At 37.7% G+C, this 14572-nt stretch overlaps 1 protein-coding gene across 11 annotated transcripts in view; it reads right to left on the bottom strand.

The window, feature by feature from the left end:
- Positions 1–14572, bottom strand: part of FOXP2 (forkhead box P2) — a 669323-nt gene that overhangs the window by 43422 nt on the left and 611329 nt on the right. For all 11 annotated transcript variants that reach the window (XM_006122527.4, XM_075929528.1, XM_014573351.3 and 8 more), the window contains 2 exons: positions 3773–3860; positions 168–251 (listed from right to left, as the gene is read on the bottom strand). In XM_006122527.4, coding sequence (XP_006122589.1) covers positions 168–251; positions 3773–3860 — 172 coding nt within the window. The remainder of the gene's footprint in view (positions 1–167; positions 252–3772; positions 3861–14572) is intronic.

Below are 14572 nucleotides of genomic sequence, written 5' to 3' on the forward strand. Positions count from 1 at the left end.
TACTTTTAAAGAAACATACAATTTGAGAAGCTATTGCATTTTACCTTCATTTTATTGCCATATTTTTCATCACACTCATTGTTTTCCAACGGTCATGAAATTGTTCATTTTCTTAGTCTGTTACATTCATAGACCTATTTACTGTTTATAAAGCAATATGCACTTACAGGTTTTGGAGATGGCTTAGGCTCTGAGGGTCGCATGTGCAAGTGGGTCATCATTGCTTGAAGACGTTCACGTTCTTTAGAAAGCTGTTAAGAAAGAGTGAGATCAGAAGCATTTTAGAAATGACTGATACAGCTATTTTACTGCAGTGATACATCTTATCATTGAGGTTGTCTCACTGTAATGATTCCTGCATATAAAAGCCTATGTCAGTAGAAAGTTATCTGAGAGGAAATGCAACTTTGGCTAGGGGAAAAAAAAACTTTTATAACCTTTCTTATGTTAAAAGGTCAAAGAAAACAAATAACACTTCATCTTTTTGTCAATAAGAGAATTGAGGTCACAGTTGCATCGACAGTAACAAGTTACTAAGACCATAAATTAGAAGGCCCATAGTGTCTCTTTAAAGTCCCGTGGACACTGTTAGCAATGGACTAGTGCCAACAGCTGTGAAGGGGTGAAGGGTCCTCAAAGCACAGTGCCTGCCAGGATTGTCTGCACACTTCATCCTTTCCCACTGAGGTCCAGTTAGTGCCCCCTGCAATCTGCCATCATCAATCTAATTCAATAGAGTGACAGAGACCAGGCAGTGTGAAACGCTGAACTCTGCCACTGAGTCGGCATCTACACTGCACTGGGGTCTCATTACAACTGATGGACCTTACTTTTCTCTCAGCCAGACAAAGCAAAAAATGACATAATTGGTCATACTGAAAGCAAAATCTTCAGTTGGACTGTTACGTTGCAGCAGACCCTCTGTACATTGTAAACAGGCCTTAAGAACCCCTTAAATTTGCTTCAGAAATCATTTCATTTTCTTTACAAAAGCTGTATTTTATTTGAATTCATGATTGATTTTCACATCATTTGACATACAAAATACTTGTCTTTTCAGATTCTAATGGTCTTGCCACATTAAAAACATAGAAAAGGATTTTTAAAAGAAGAAAATACTGACAAAATATAAACAGACACAAAGAAAGTATCTGTTGTTTACTTAAAATGTTGTGCTCTAATGATATCAATTTGGATATCAACAAAACAATTACTATGCTTGTAGAAATAAGAAATCAGTTAGTGTTTAACAAGGCTGTTTTCTTAGAAGTTTCTAAAGCTTTTTTGCAGGAATCTTGTGTTGAAATTAGTTCAAATGCTAGAGCTACAATAGAAAATTAGGAATGCATTAGACTAGACAACTGGACTAGTTCATTATCTAGAGCAGCAGCAGAGAGGTTCCCTGCTACCTGTGCAACTGTAGATATTTTGCCATTACTCATACACAGAAGAAAGTACTGGATATAATTTGAACAGCACAACTTTAATTAAAAACACACTTGAGGAAGAAAGCAAAAAGGCTTTTTCTTTGGCTTTATATTATATGCACAACACTTTAGAAACAAGCTATTTGCCATGATGTAAAACCCTAAAAAAAAGAATAAAGAGAGAGGAAAAAAAGATGTCCAGATGAGCCAACATTAAGCCTGCAAGCTCCGAGCTTCCAAAAGCAACTAGAACTTTGTTTGGGTTTGAAGTTGACACGTATTGAGGGGGAAAAGTGACATGATTATACTTTTCCATCAATATATATTTTTGGTTTCTGATATTAAAATACAAAAGAACCGAACAGCGTGGGCTCATCTACACTGGCCCCTTTTCCGAAAGGGGCATGTTAATTTCACAGGTCGTAATAGGGAAATCCGCAGGGGATTTAAATATCCCCCGCGGCATTTAAATAAAAATGTCCGCCGCTTTTTTCCGGCTTTTCTAAAAGCCGGAAAAGAGCGTCTACACTGGCCCCGATCCTCCAAAAAAAAAGCCCTTTTCCAGAGGATCTTATTCCTACTTCAAAGGAATTAACATGCCCCTTTCGGAAAAGGGGCCAGTGTAGACGTAGCCCATTAGTTTTGTAAAGAAGAAACAAAAATTCATACACAAAATGTATTCATGTTACATCAGTAACATCATTTACCAAGAATCAAGAAATCTAAATAGTTCTGTATCTTTCCTCTGCAAGTGCATCACTTCTTTATATAGAAACAAATACAAAAGAGACATTACCGCTCCTAAGCTGTGGTTCTGTGGCTGTGCAACTATCCATAATACAAATAACTCCAAACATAGTGGATACAGACCCAATTACTACCCCTTGCAGCCCATGGTGGTGGCATGATTGAGGGAAAGCCAGTATGGCTGCAACTGTCCCTGAAGATTGGTGATCTCTGGCTGCTGTAGTGGCTTCTTAAGTCTTCCAGTTCACACAACACCTATCTCAGAAGAAAGAACCAGCACAAAGGGGCTGTAAGATTGGGGAACCCCAGGGAGGACTCCTTGACTATGGCTGAAGATCTGGCCCAACATCTTTAGGCAATAGTTCTGCAGTTTTGAAAACCCCAAAGGGACGTTGGCTTGTCCCATGACTGGAAGATGAGATTCATATATATGCATGACAATGCTTCCTCCTGGACTGTGTCAGAATAACTCAACTGAGTGCCACAGGTCCTCTATTATTGTTGATGAAGATTCTCCAGTAGTTAAAATGCTAAGAAACTGTGCATGGTACCCTATATGCCTTAGCCATAGTACAGCTGTTCTTGTGGCTAGTGTAAAATAGAACAACAATTGATAAACCCTAAGTTGTTAGGGATTTATTACAATATTTAGCATTCACACAGTGCTTCACCTATTCAAAGTAACTAAATACAGATTAACTAAACAATTCCTCCATTATTAACACCTCACAAGTATGTTGTTACTCCAATTTGTAGATGGGAAATTAAAACATTAAGTAGGGCAGGTGACTTGCCCAAGGTTGCACAAGAAGTCAATATCATTCACATTAAGGATTTTAACAAAGTCTCAGAGATATTCTAAGAACTTTTTATGAACATCAATGAATCAGAGTCAAGAGACACAGGCCTTTTTTTCTGCAGATTGAATGTCTCTAGTCCAGAGCTCTCTGATCCGGCACGATATTAGTTAGCCAGATGTCCACTTATCATGGGTGTGGCCTAGTTTCCCATGGTCCCATAAAGTTTGTTTATAACCACCAGTTCTGGCTCTTCGGTTATGGGTGCAATAGGAGCCTCTTCTGCAAGAGGAAATGCAAATGGAGTGCTCATTTGCATATGTCGTGCTCTCATTTGCGTTTCCTACTTGGATCCCTTTTGCGCAAGAGTTTTTTGCGCAAAAAAGCGCTGTGTAGACGGCTCCTTTTTGCACAAAACCCCCCTTTTGCACGAGAGCTGTTTTTCTTTTTTGCGCAAAAAACTCTTGTGCAAAAGGGATCCAAGGAGGAAACGCAAATGAGAGCACGACATATGCAAATGAGCACTCCATTTGCATTTCTTCTTGTGGAAGAGGCTCGTAGTGTAGACATAGCGCTAGTGTTCTGTGCTGTTATTTAGCTCTAATTTACCCTTAAATGTCCTCTAACAGCCCAGTAAGCAGAGGTGCTGATAAAGCTGTAGAGAATATTGACTTCTCATGGTTTGCCAAAGTCTCTGGTTCAGGACTGGTCAGATCCTGAGGACTAGACCACTTCAACCTATATAACCCTTGAGACAGGCATGTAAAAAAAAAAAGGAGATAACATAACTATGTAACAAACCTGTATTTCTAACTGTTGAACCACTTGCATTTGCACCCGACACTGAGCAGTGCTTCTGTCATCCAATGCATGTTCATTGTTAAGGTGCCTGGTAAAGAAAGAATATACTAATAAAATACAGGATTAAGGTGAGCATAATTTCTTCATTCAATTTGCTCATTCTTTAGATGGGACTCTCATTAATGTCAATGGAACATTTGCAAAAAACTCTAAATTGAATGCACCCAGTATACAACTATGTAAGATAACAATCAGTGCTGTGACATTTTTATTTTGATCCATAAAGTGTTCCCAGCTGATAAATGCTAGGGGCCCAGTTCTCCTGTGTGTTCAGGCTGCTTTGCCCATCTCTACCAGCACAAATCAGCCCTTAAGCCATGACTCCCTGTATACTAGTGGATTTCTCCTGTGAAAGGGATCATTGAGGGGCACAGAGGCAACATAGTGATTTCTATACTACCTCCATGCCATGCTGCTGGGATAAGTGAGCGGCCAGTACATCCTTAGACTCCACTGATCCCCAGCTGCTGTACTGATTCATTCAGGCTGTCCTGAATTAAAAGCAGCCTACAAGATACTTTCTTTATCTGATTTTCTTTAATCTCCACCCCCCATGCCTCAAATCTGACATCACAAGTACTAAGGAACAGCAAACAGTAGTAAAACCTCACTGATTTGCATTAATAGCCCCCCCAAAAATTCTCAGAGCATAATGCAACTGATGCAGCTCCATAATCAAGAATGAGCAGGAAAGGGCGAGGCAACGGCGAAGGGCAACTGCACACCTTGTATGCATTGCAGAGCGATTCCCCCTGGCAGCCTCTTGGAGGAGGGTCCAAGATGTGACCATTGGACCAGCAAGTGTGCAGATCCGAAACCAGATCTCCTGTATGGGGGAAGGAGCACACAGTGACCATGAGGCAGCCAGGAAGCTGGGCATAGCCTAAGGACAGGAGAGTGTGTCTCTTGAGACACCAATGGGGGCTCGATTGCAAAAGTCAGGAGATAGGAGAGTGTTTCCGGTTTATTATTCCTCCTCCCTCCAGGATTGTGGAATTCCCTGTTTATAGCATATCAGCTGCATGATGCAGGTTTTCTCTTTTCACAAACCTGTTGAGAACGTTTGGAGAGCAAGAAAAAGAAGAAATGGAGGCAGGGGCATTGGCTCTGCAAAAATTTGGATTCACTAGCTATTTCCCCTGAAGATCAGAGGAGCCAGAGCTACAGGGACTACTGTGCAGAGTCATGGCCACAGATACCAGCACCCCCTCTCTCCTTTCTTCTGAAAACCTCCTCATTATACAACATAGCTGCTTGATTCTTCTGCTGTAGGCAGGATTTACCTATTGGTGAATAAAGAATGAAAAAAACCAAAGGATATTGCAGCTTACCCTCACTAACAGCTCTTTGTTATTATTATATCTTCAGGTTTTTTTTTTTTTAAAGAGTGGAAATCACATTTTTTATGCTCATGATGGGATTTGCCTATTAGTGAAGTGTAACAGAGATGTTTTGCTACTTGTGCAACAGGCCTGGAGAAAATAAGTAAATATGTCATTTTTCATTCAGTTTTAGATAAAGAAGGTTGGCATTAACAGTTTAAATATTAGAGGGGATTATTTATAATAAGCTTAATTTTCACCAAAAATGGATTCAGTAGCACCTTCCTCCTCTCACTTAAGACCACAAAACTCATGGTCCTTTGTTTTAAATTCCAGCCACCATTCCAGGTGCAAAAATGGAAGATGAAGCCTTAGAAATAAGACTTTGTGTACTTAAAATGTGCTCTTTTGTTTTCTAACATTTTCATTTCAAAGAATAATTTAATTTCGCCAACCAGGCATGTTCATCAGAAATAGCCATTTGTCAAAATTTCTCATTTTTTATGATGTGTTCATTTCCCCTGATTTTGAAATTAGGATAAATAGATAAGCAGCTAATTAATGAATAAATTCACCAAATGGACTTTCACAACATCCTCTTCATTGCACTGACAGGCCTGTATTCTTACAAAATATGTGATTTATTAATTTAATATTCATTTTAAACATGAACAAATTTATTTGGACATACTCTTTCATGGGCTGGAGTTCACTCTGTCAGATGCCTGAAGTGGAAACTTTAGTTTGGAAGGGATATATAAACATGCAAAGATGGGAGTGTTATACTACTATTATTTTTAACATACTTTCAAGTAATTTGTTACAAAATTGAGATATTTAGTAATTTCTAGATAAAGTGGAATAATAATGAACCTAATGCATATTTGTGTAAAATTGAAAACAAAAATGAAATACAGAGAATGGTAGAGCACATGTTTGTGCATGCCTCCATGCACCAGCTTGAGATGACTGCATACTCATTATTATGTGATTTATATACTACCACATGTTGGCTCGACAAGTTGCAGAACACAGACAGAGACTGCTTCCTGAGGCCATGTCTATACTATGTAGAAAACTGATGCTGCTGCGGTCAATCTTCCGGGGTTTGAATTAACGGGTCTAGTGAAGACCCGCTAATTTGAACTGAGAGGGCTCTACCATCGGTTCTGGTAGTCCTGCTCCTTACGAGGAGTAAGGGAAGTCACTCTTGGTGACCTCCTATTGTGTGGATGGCCCCAAAACGTGATTGATGTTAATTACATAGCTGGAGTTGTGTACCTTAAGTCAACTGTCCCTTCTAGTATAGACCAGGCATGAGGAACTTGACATTTAACAGTCACATGCAATGTGGTAGAAAAGGAAAGTCCAGTATAAAAGCAATTTCAGTGCGATCATACAGTAACTTGAGAGACTACTGAACATGTTGAGGGTTACAAAGTAATCTCCTGCCATTGAGTGCCAACACAACCTCTATATCATTATGTCCATCATATTATTGTTTATGTTTTATATTTTAGAGAAAAAATGTTTCAGAGAAGTGAAAAGCACATGAACATTTTAATAGGATGATTTTTTCTTGTCTTTTTGCCTGTGAAGGAGAGTTCCTTTATTTATCATGACTGTTCAAGCAGTATAGAGACAGAAAAAATTGGTCTAATACATTTTTAAAACCTCTAAAATACCTTTTTGGCTACAAATTTAGGGTCTAATATTTTGCAATCTAGCAGGACTAGAAATACATTTTGTATCTCTGGAAGACTGGGAATCTATCCAATGTACACATTTTTTGTTTCTTGCCTTTCAAATCTAGTTATCAGAAAATTTCCTGAAGTTTGGAATGTTAGGAGTCCCAACCAAGATGGATTATTGGTCTGAAATTGGGTGATGAGATGAAAGGGGCAAAATAAATTTAATGTACTTCATGATTTTGTAGTTGACTCAATGATTGAACAAGTAAGGGGATTTTTTCTGTAGTTATAATGGCAACAAATTTGATATTAAACAGTTACTGACTATGCACATTTGCATAAGAAAGTATTAATATAATAAGTAATGCACGCTATCAGTAAAGCGCATTAATGATAAATTATTAATTTGAGTGTCTTACATGAGAAATTAAAAGACTGAAAATACAGTGGCATCGATTTTGAAATGCATCAAACTGCACTAGATTTTTTGCAGCTAGATCTGGATTCTGTAATGCAAAAGCTACTGTAGCTTTGTAGGTGAGAACAGATGCCGTTTTAGCAAAGGTTCTAGTGGACGTTTACCTATATCAATTAACCTCCGTGTAACTTGGTACTCTTGTCAGTCTCTGCTCACACGAAGTCCATGACTAAAATAGCAGTGCTATAGGTCAGGAGGGAGGGGCACTGGCAGAGCTCTATGGAGGAATATACACAGAACCTGTCTGCCCTGTGTTGAGTTCCAGCCAGTACTATTATGAGCTTTTCTTTAATGAGTACTAAAATTCACTCATTTTTTAAAAAAAGGAGACTGTACATTCACAAGATATAGTCATCTTATATTATAAAAGTCACAGGAAAATTATTTAAAAGCGTTTGTAACAAATGTTTATATTTTGAAAGTAATTTGTCCACCTGCATTGTCCAGGAGCTTTACTATTACATTTAAAGACAAAGCCTAATTTTAGTGCTCAGAAAATAAAGGACTTTAAAACTGAAAAAAAAAATACATTTACACTATTGGACTACAGCAGTGATTCTCATCTAGGGTATGTGTAATCCCTGTGAGTGCACACAATTCTTCTAGAGGGTGTGCATCAACTCATTTAAATAGTTGCCTAGTTTTACAATAGGCTACATAAAAAACACTAGAGAAACTAAAATTTCAAACAAACAAGTGTTTTTATGTTTATTTGTATATCTATATTGCCCTTCAATCACTATTTATTGTTACAAAAATAGAAGTACAATATATACATTCCAATTGATTTGTTTATATTTATATGGTACAAATGTGAAAATGAGCAACTTTTCAGTAACAGTATGCTGTGACACTTCAATATATTTATGTATGATTATGTAAGCAGGTAGTTTTTAAGTGAAGTGAAAAATGTGCAAGACAAATCAGACTCCTGAAAAGGGTAGAGTAGTCTGGAAAGGTTGAGCACCACTGGACTACAGCATGGTAACATTTCTATCTTCACGCTTGAAAGTTAACATTATTATTACTCTCCTTTTTGCTTAAAAGTCAGGAGTAGAAGTGTATGGGTATAGAGAAAGATATATAATACAGAGAGACAGTAGAAGAAAATGTACAAGTTATAAAAACAATATGAAAATACTCTGCAATCATCATTTTACATGAACTCACTTGGAGCAAAAAGGATTTGATACTTGTTTACATTTTAGTGATAATCTATCACTGTATATTTAAAGAACCAAAAAGTGAAAAATGTTTGCATTTGTATGCTCAAGTCTTAGAGACCTATTCAATTTATCTAGCAGCTTTTATTAGACTAGAGACTGTAGACTACAATAATAGTCAATGAGGTTTTGTCTTGATTGAATTTTTCAGTGGAACACAAAAGAACCTTGCCATTAAAATAGTCCTTTATTCTCTTGTATGAAGGCGAAAGGTTTTTAAAGTGTTGTGATGTTCAGTAATGAGCCTCTATCTAAATTATCATTGGTGACAAACTCACAAAGCACTTTTCGAGGACACATAGTTATGAAATGCCAGAGCTGCCACTTTCTTTCCTGTAATTATAGGCTAGCTTGCAGCCCTTCAATGATCATTTATAGAACAGCCTCCAGTGGATTACTGAGAACTTGAAAAACACATACATACCTCTGCCACATCTCCCTTCTCCTTTCCTCGCTATTGTTTACCAGTGATATGTAAAATAATAGTGCCTATTCATTCCCCCTACTTAATTATGCCAATCAAAGTACAGAAATAGTGTCTGCTATAAATACAATGCAATATGACTAAATAAATAGGCTGAACATTAACATTAAATTATGAATTTATGTATTTATGACTATTTTATACCAGAATTATTCTCTTTTATGCTTTTATAACTGTCTCAGGTACTACATATTGCTGTTCAAAAATTCTCTATGATTTATAAATCAAGAATGGGATAATACTGAAAAATGAGAGGATTGGTGGATTTTCTCAGTCAGTGCCTAATTGCTGTTTCAAAATGCATATGCAAAGGGACATTTCATTAATCATTTAATCATGTCCCTTGCAGGAAGTTGGAACTAATGTTGCAAATACCCTTTTCATATGAATGCTCCATAATACTATCTTATGCATTTGATATATTGCATATGTCATAAATTATAGCTGCTTCAAAAAGACCAAGTGGGTTGTTATCCCTGAAGATGCTTGTTACAAAACCTTTAATAAGTTTTTTTTAACTTATTGCTAGTTCTATTTCACAGCTTCATTCCAGCCACCAATAATGCTCTTTCTGATGGCAAAGGTCTGTAAATTACCCATGCAATCACTAACACCATTTCACAGACCTGTTCTACTTCTACTGGTCTGCTAACAAGGCGATTACACACAAATTACTGAATGCCTATGAAATATTTAAATGCATTCTACTCTACTATGCATTAATAAGAGCAAAGCAAGCTCTGGAATTCTGGTTAGCTCCAGTCCCTAATGTCCCCTAATGAGCCTCTTACTGTGACTGCAGTTCAAACAGAGAGGTGAAGAAAAAATGCAAAGGGTGCCTTCAGAAAGGCAGCACTGAACAAACATTGTGTGAGCCAGTTCTAATTTATGGGTCACTTTATAGGTATATTGATTTTTGTTTTCAAAATGGAATAAATGATGTGGTCGAGTGGTGTTCTTTAAAAACTGCATGAGTCTGTATTCAAGCTATCTGAGGTGCACATGGAAAAGTATAAATATGCAGTCACCTTTCTAAACAACAATAAAGAAAACATTCCATAAATACAAAAATGCAACAATGTATTCTCTTCAATTTGTTTAATGCATATTTTCTCTTTCATTAGATGTAAATTTACATCCTAACCTCAGTTGCATATTTCCCATTATCAAATCAATTTCAATCTCTGGAATTTCAAATACATTTAAAGTTATAGCATTTCAAAAGCTAAAATGGGATCAGCTTTAAATCCAAGTGTGTCAGAGATTGTTTTAACAAAATGTTTCACTTGCATATCAGTGGTGTTTGATTTATTTTGCATCAAGCTTTTTATGTTTAAACACTGACAGGAGTTTAAATACAAAATGTTAGCTGTCACTATTCATTTAGCTGATTATGTCAGATGCCTTAGTTTTGAGAGATCGTGGCACTGTCACCAAAAGAAACAACATTCTGACAAGTTCAAAGAATGCCTTCTTGAGGTCATAATTTTGTAGCCATGCTTCCTAGTCAAAGACAAAGAAATAGACAATACACACTAAGTAAGAAAGAGCATAATTTTATATATCACCATGCAGCTGCAAGAAAAAAGAAAGTCAGATGAAGTCCTGTACTGCACTGTGTTCCATTAAACAAACAGTTTCTTCTTATGGCTTTTATTTTTTATTACTCTTTCCATGACATTTGGTCAATATTCTTTGTGGATTTTTAAATGTGCTCACGTGCCTCTGATAATAAATGTAATCTCTCCTGTTGGCAAGCTGGTCTACCTTCTATAGTATGATTTTTTTCCCTGACACTAACAATTCTGTCTCTATAGAGGAAAACATAACCCGGCTTTGTACTGTAGATCGTGTTTTGTTTGCTGGCGTCTGCTGCATGCAGGTTAAAGAACACTTGTCTGCTGGCTGGAATGTTATATTGTAAACCTTTAGGTTTAAGCTCTAAAAGTCAAATCTATCTACACTCAAACTGACTTAGGACCAATGGAATGATAATTAATTTTGCAGACAAAATACACAAAGTTTTGTCATATGTTATTACATTCTGACATTTATAAGACAGTAATGAAGAACTACAATTAAATGCTTTTAGTGATCTACTGAGCTCCTCACTTAGTGACCAAAAAATGGTTAGCTTCTGTCAACACCTGTTTTATAGTAAAATTCCAAAATTTTCATAAACATTTTTGGCACTCTTTTAATCTCCTCTCTTCGATGTCTAGTATTTTGTTTAACTCTTGTCTTCTTTACAGTTATGTAATAATCTTTTCTAATCTGTCTACATTTTGAGCTAAAAGTTGTTTTTGCAGAAGTCAGTAGAACTGATGGTGTGCACATGAACAATTTGTTATCTATCATAATTTCAACAAGACTGAAAATTTGCTGAAGAAAATATAAACCATGGTTTGGTGTTCCAAATGAAAGAATATCAAAGGAACCATATGATACTATGTTTTCCAATATGTATAGCATAAATGTTACAAATATTATTAATCTGTTCTACTGCATGCAAAGTCTAACTTCTTTCAGCATCTGACTACCTCATCAAAAACAAAAAAGATAATTATCCTAAACTATATTTAAAATGAAAACACTGAATACTGGATAACAAAAATGAAGGTGTAAAAACCTTTCATCACTATCAGTCATTTACTGTAAGTTATTCTTCACTTCACCCCAAATCCTTTCCATTATTACAAAAGTGAAGCAAAGCCTCTGTGTTTTCTGTCTTAATCCTCCTTCTCAGATGCCTCTGCACAGCTGCTTTTTTTTTTTAAACCCACAAGCTTCTTGGTGAACTGCATTTGGAGCACAACAAGTTAGAGTTCACTTCATAAATCAGGAGCTCTTCAAACTTGTCATAAGCATATTACAGAAATACACACTACTGGTCAGGGTAGTGTGCTCTATTAATATTTCATTTTAGAACAGTATACTTGCATTAACTCTATTAACACAGGTATCATACTGTTTCAAGTCAGAGAACCTACAACGTTGTAACAAAGATTACACTAAGAGCAAGGCCTTGATAACTACAGCCATTAGTCCTGTCATCCCCTATAAAGTTAATGGGTCGGAAAAATGGTCAATCTTTGGCCTAAAAGTTGATATTTAATTGAAATAAAATGTTTTTTAATTGTAATGGAGATTTTGCATTAGTGTGAACATGGAAAGGCACTAAGGGAACTAATGCCAAGTTACATATTGATTCACATTTTAATACTAATGCAAACTGTTTGAATATTTCAACTTCACAAACAACTGCATCTATCCCTCAATTAAGATGTCTTATTTGCCTCAGAAGATCAAAAGTTATAATTAAATGGAAAAAATATTCTCCAATTTTTTTTCTCTTGGAGTATGGGATGAAATGTTGGAATGGCTGTTAACTCTGAGTGGCTCTTCAAAGGACTGATCAGGAAGCTGTGAGTTTGCTCTGCCTCTTCCATATGCAACTGTAAACCCAGCACTACAGAGTGTTAATCAAAATGGTTTTAGTGATTGTGGATTATAACAAGAGACCTAACAGAAGGTCTCTTCTGTGAAAGGGGTGGCCAAGAATTAACATATCTATAGCCCGGAAGGATGGAAGTATTTATAAAAGTTAGTTTTTTCCTGGAGAGGAAAAGGCTTGAGTTAAGTTGTCTAAAATTCTTAATCAATAATGGTTAGAACAATATCTGCAGTATATAGTAATTTTTCTCATGGAACCACTAGCAGTAGTTTAAAAAATGCTTCACAATGAGTAACTTCTTTAATCTACAAACAGATATGGTATATAGCAAAATCATTTTTATATAATAGCACAAAATGCTTTTGAAATTACACTGTAAAGTATGCATAAATAGTCATTCTCCAAGAGTGAGAGAAAATATAAAGTGAGATTTAGAAGTTAATATCAGTTATTTTCATGAAACTGCAAAACTGTAGGAAGACTGGAGGAAGGAGTTAAAATACATTGCAAAAATTATCACTGAAATTCTGCTATAAAGTTATTATGTTACTGAGTTCTTGTGCCTTGTTGTTAAGGTGCTTTTGCTATAGACCCTGTAGTCTACCATTTGTAAACACATCTTTTTGATGTTTCTGCCAACATCCTGGCAACAAAGCAGTGCAATTTCAAATGAGCTAATTAACTTAATTGTTGATGAAGCATGAAACAGTTCATTCACCCTGTTAGCTGCACCATGACAACGTAAGAGAGCCTGTGAAGTTACTCATCTATATAAACCTATCTGTAGCTTTCTATTAAGATTGGTTGCATGCCAAAAACAATATGGTTATTCTGACCAAACCCAAGCCACATAGCAAACATAATACATATAGCATGTCAGCATATCTGTGGCAAACTCCATGGAATATAGAATTGTCTGGAAATTGATAAATGGGAAAAAAAAACCTACTGCACTTTCAAGTTGTTGAAGAGCTATGCAATCTATTTTCTAAAAATTTAGACTTAGGCTGCTATTTAGAAAACTAACAACTACAACTGAACAACAACTAAAACAGTTCGACACTATGGCTATGTCTAGACTTCAGGCTTCTTTTGGAAGAAGCTTTTCCAGAAGAGTTCTTCTAAAAAAACTTCTTCTGAAAGAGAGCGCCACTGTCAAAGCGCATCAAAAAAGCGATCTGCTTTTTCAAAAGATAATATCCACACTGAATGGACAGAGTGGCCACTAGGGCACCTGTGTTATTCCTATTTCCTCATCTTTCGAAAGAACTCTCTCTTCCTCATTGATACAGGCAGTCCCCGGGTTACGTACAAGATAGGGACTGTAGGTTTGTTCTTAAGTTGAATCTGTATGTAAGTCGGAACTGGCGTCCAGATTCAGCCGCTGCTGAAACTGATCAGTTTCAACAGCGGCTGAATCTGGACGCCAGTTCTGACTTACATACAGATTCAACTTAAGAACCCCAGGCATCCCCAAGTCAGCTGCTGCTGAAACTGATCGGCAGCTGATTCCAGGAAGCCCGGGGTAGGGGCTTCCTGTAGTCAGCCACTGCTCAGTTTCAGCAGTGGCTGACTTGGGGACACCTGGGGCAGAGCAGCTGGGGTGCTGCTGGGTTGCTCCAGTAGCGCTGCCGCTCCTCGGCGCTACTGGACCAACCCAGCAGCACCCAAGCTGCTCTGCCCCAGGCATCCTGATTCAGCCGCTGCTGAAACTGACCAGCAGTGGCTGAATCAGGATGCCTGGGGCAGAGCAGCTGGGGTGCTGCCGGGTTGGTCCAGCAGCGCCCAGAACGGCGCTACAGGACCAACCGGCAGCGCCCCAGCTGCTGTACCACAGGCGTCCGGAGCAAAGCCACGGAGCACGGGGGCAGCGGGACAGCCCAGACGCGCCGTGGCTGTCCTGCTGCCTTCGGGCTCTGCGGCTTTGCTCTGCTTTGCTCCCCCTCTCCCTGGTCTGCAGACCAGGGGCACGGGAAGCAAAGCTGCGGAACACGCGGGCAGTGGACAGCCCAGACGCCTGCGTGCTCCGCGGCTTTGCTCTGCAGACCAGGGGGACGGGGAGCAAAGCGACGGAACACGTGGGCAGCG

Source organism: Pelodiscus sinensis, chromosome 1 (assembly GCF_049634645.1).
Source record: "Pelodiscus sinensis isolate JC-2024 chromosome 1, ASM4963464v1, whole genome shotgun sequence".
Lineage (NCBI taxonomy): Eukaryota > Metazoa > Chordata > Testudines > Trionychidae > Pelodiscus > Pelodiscus sinensis.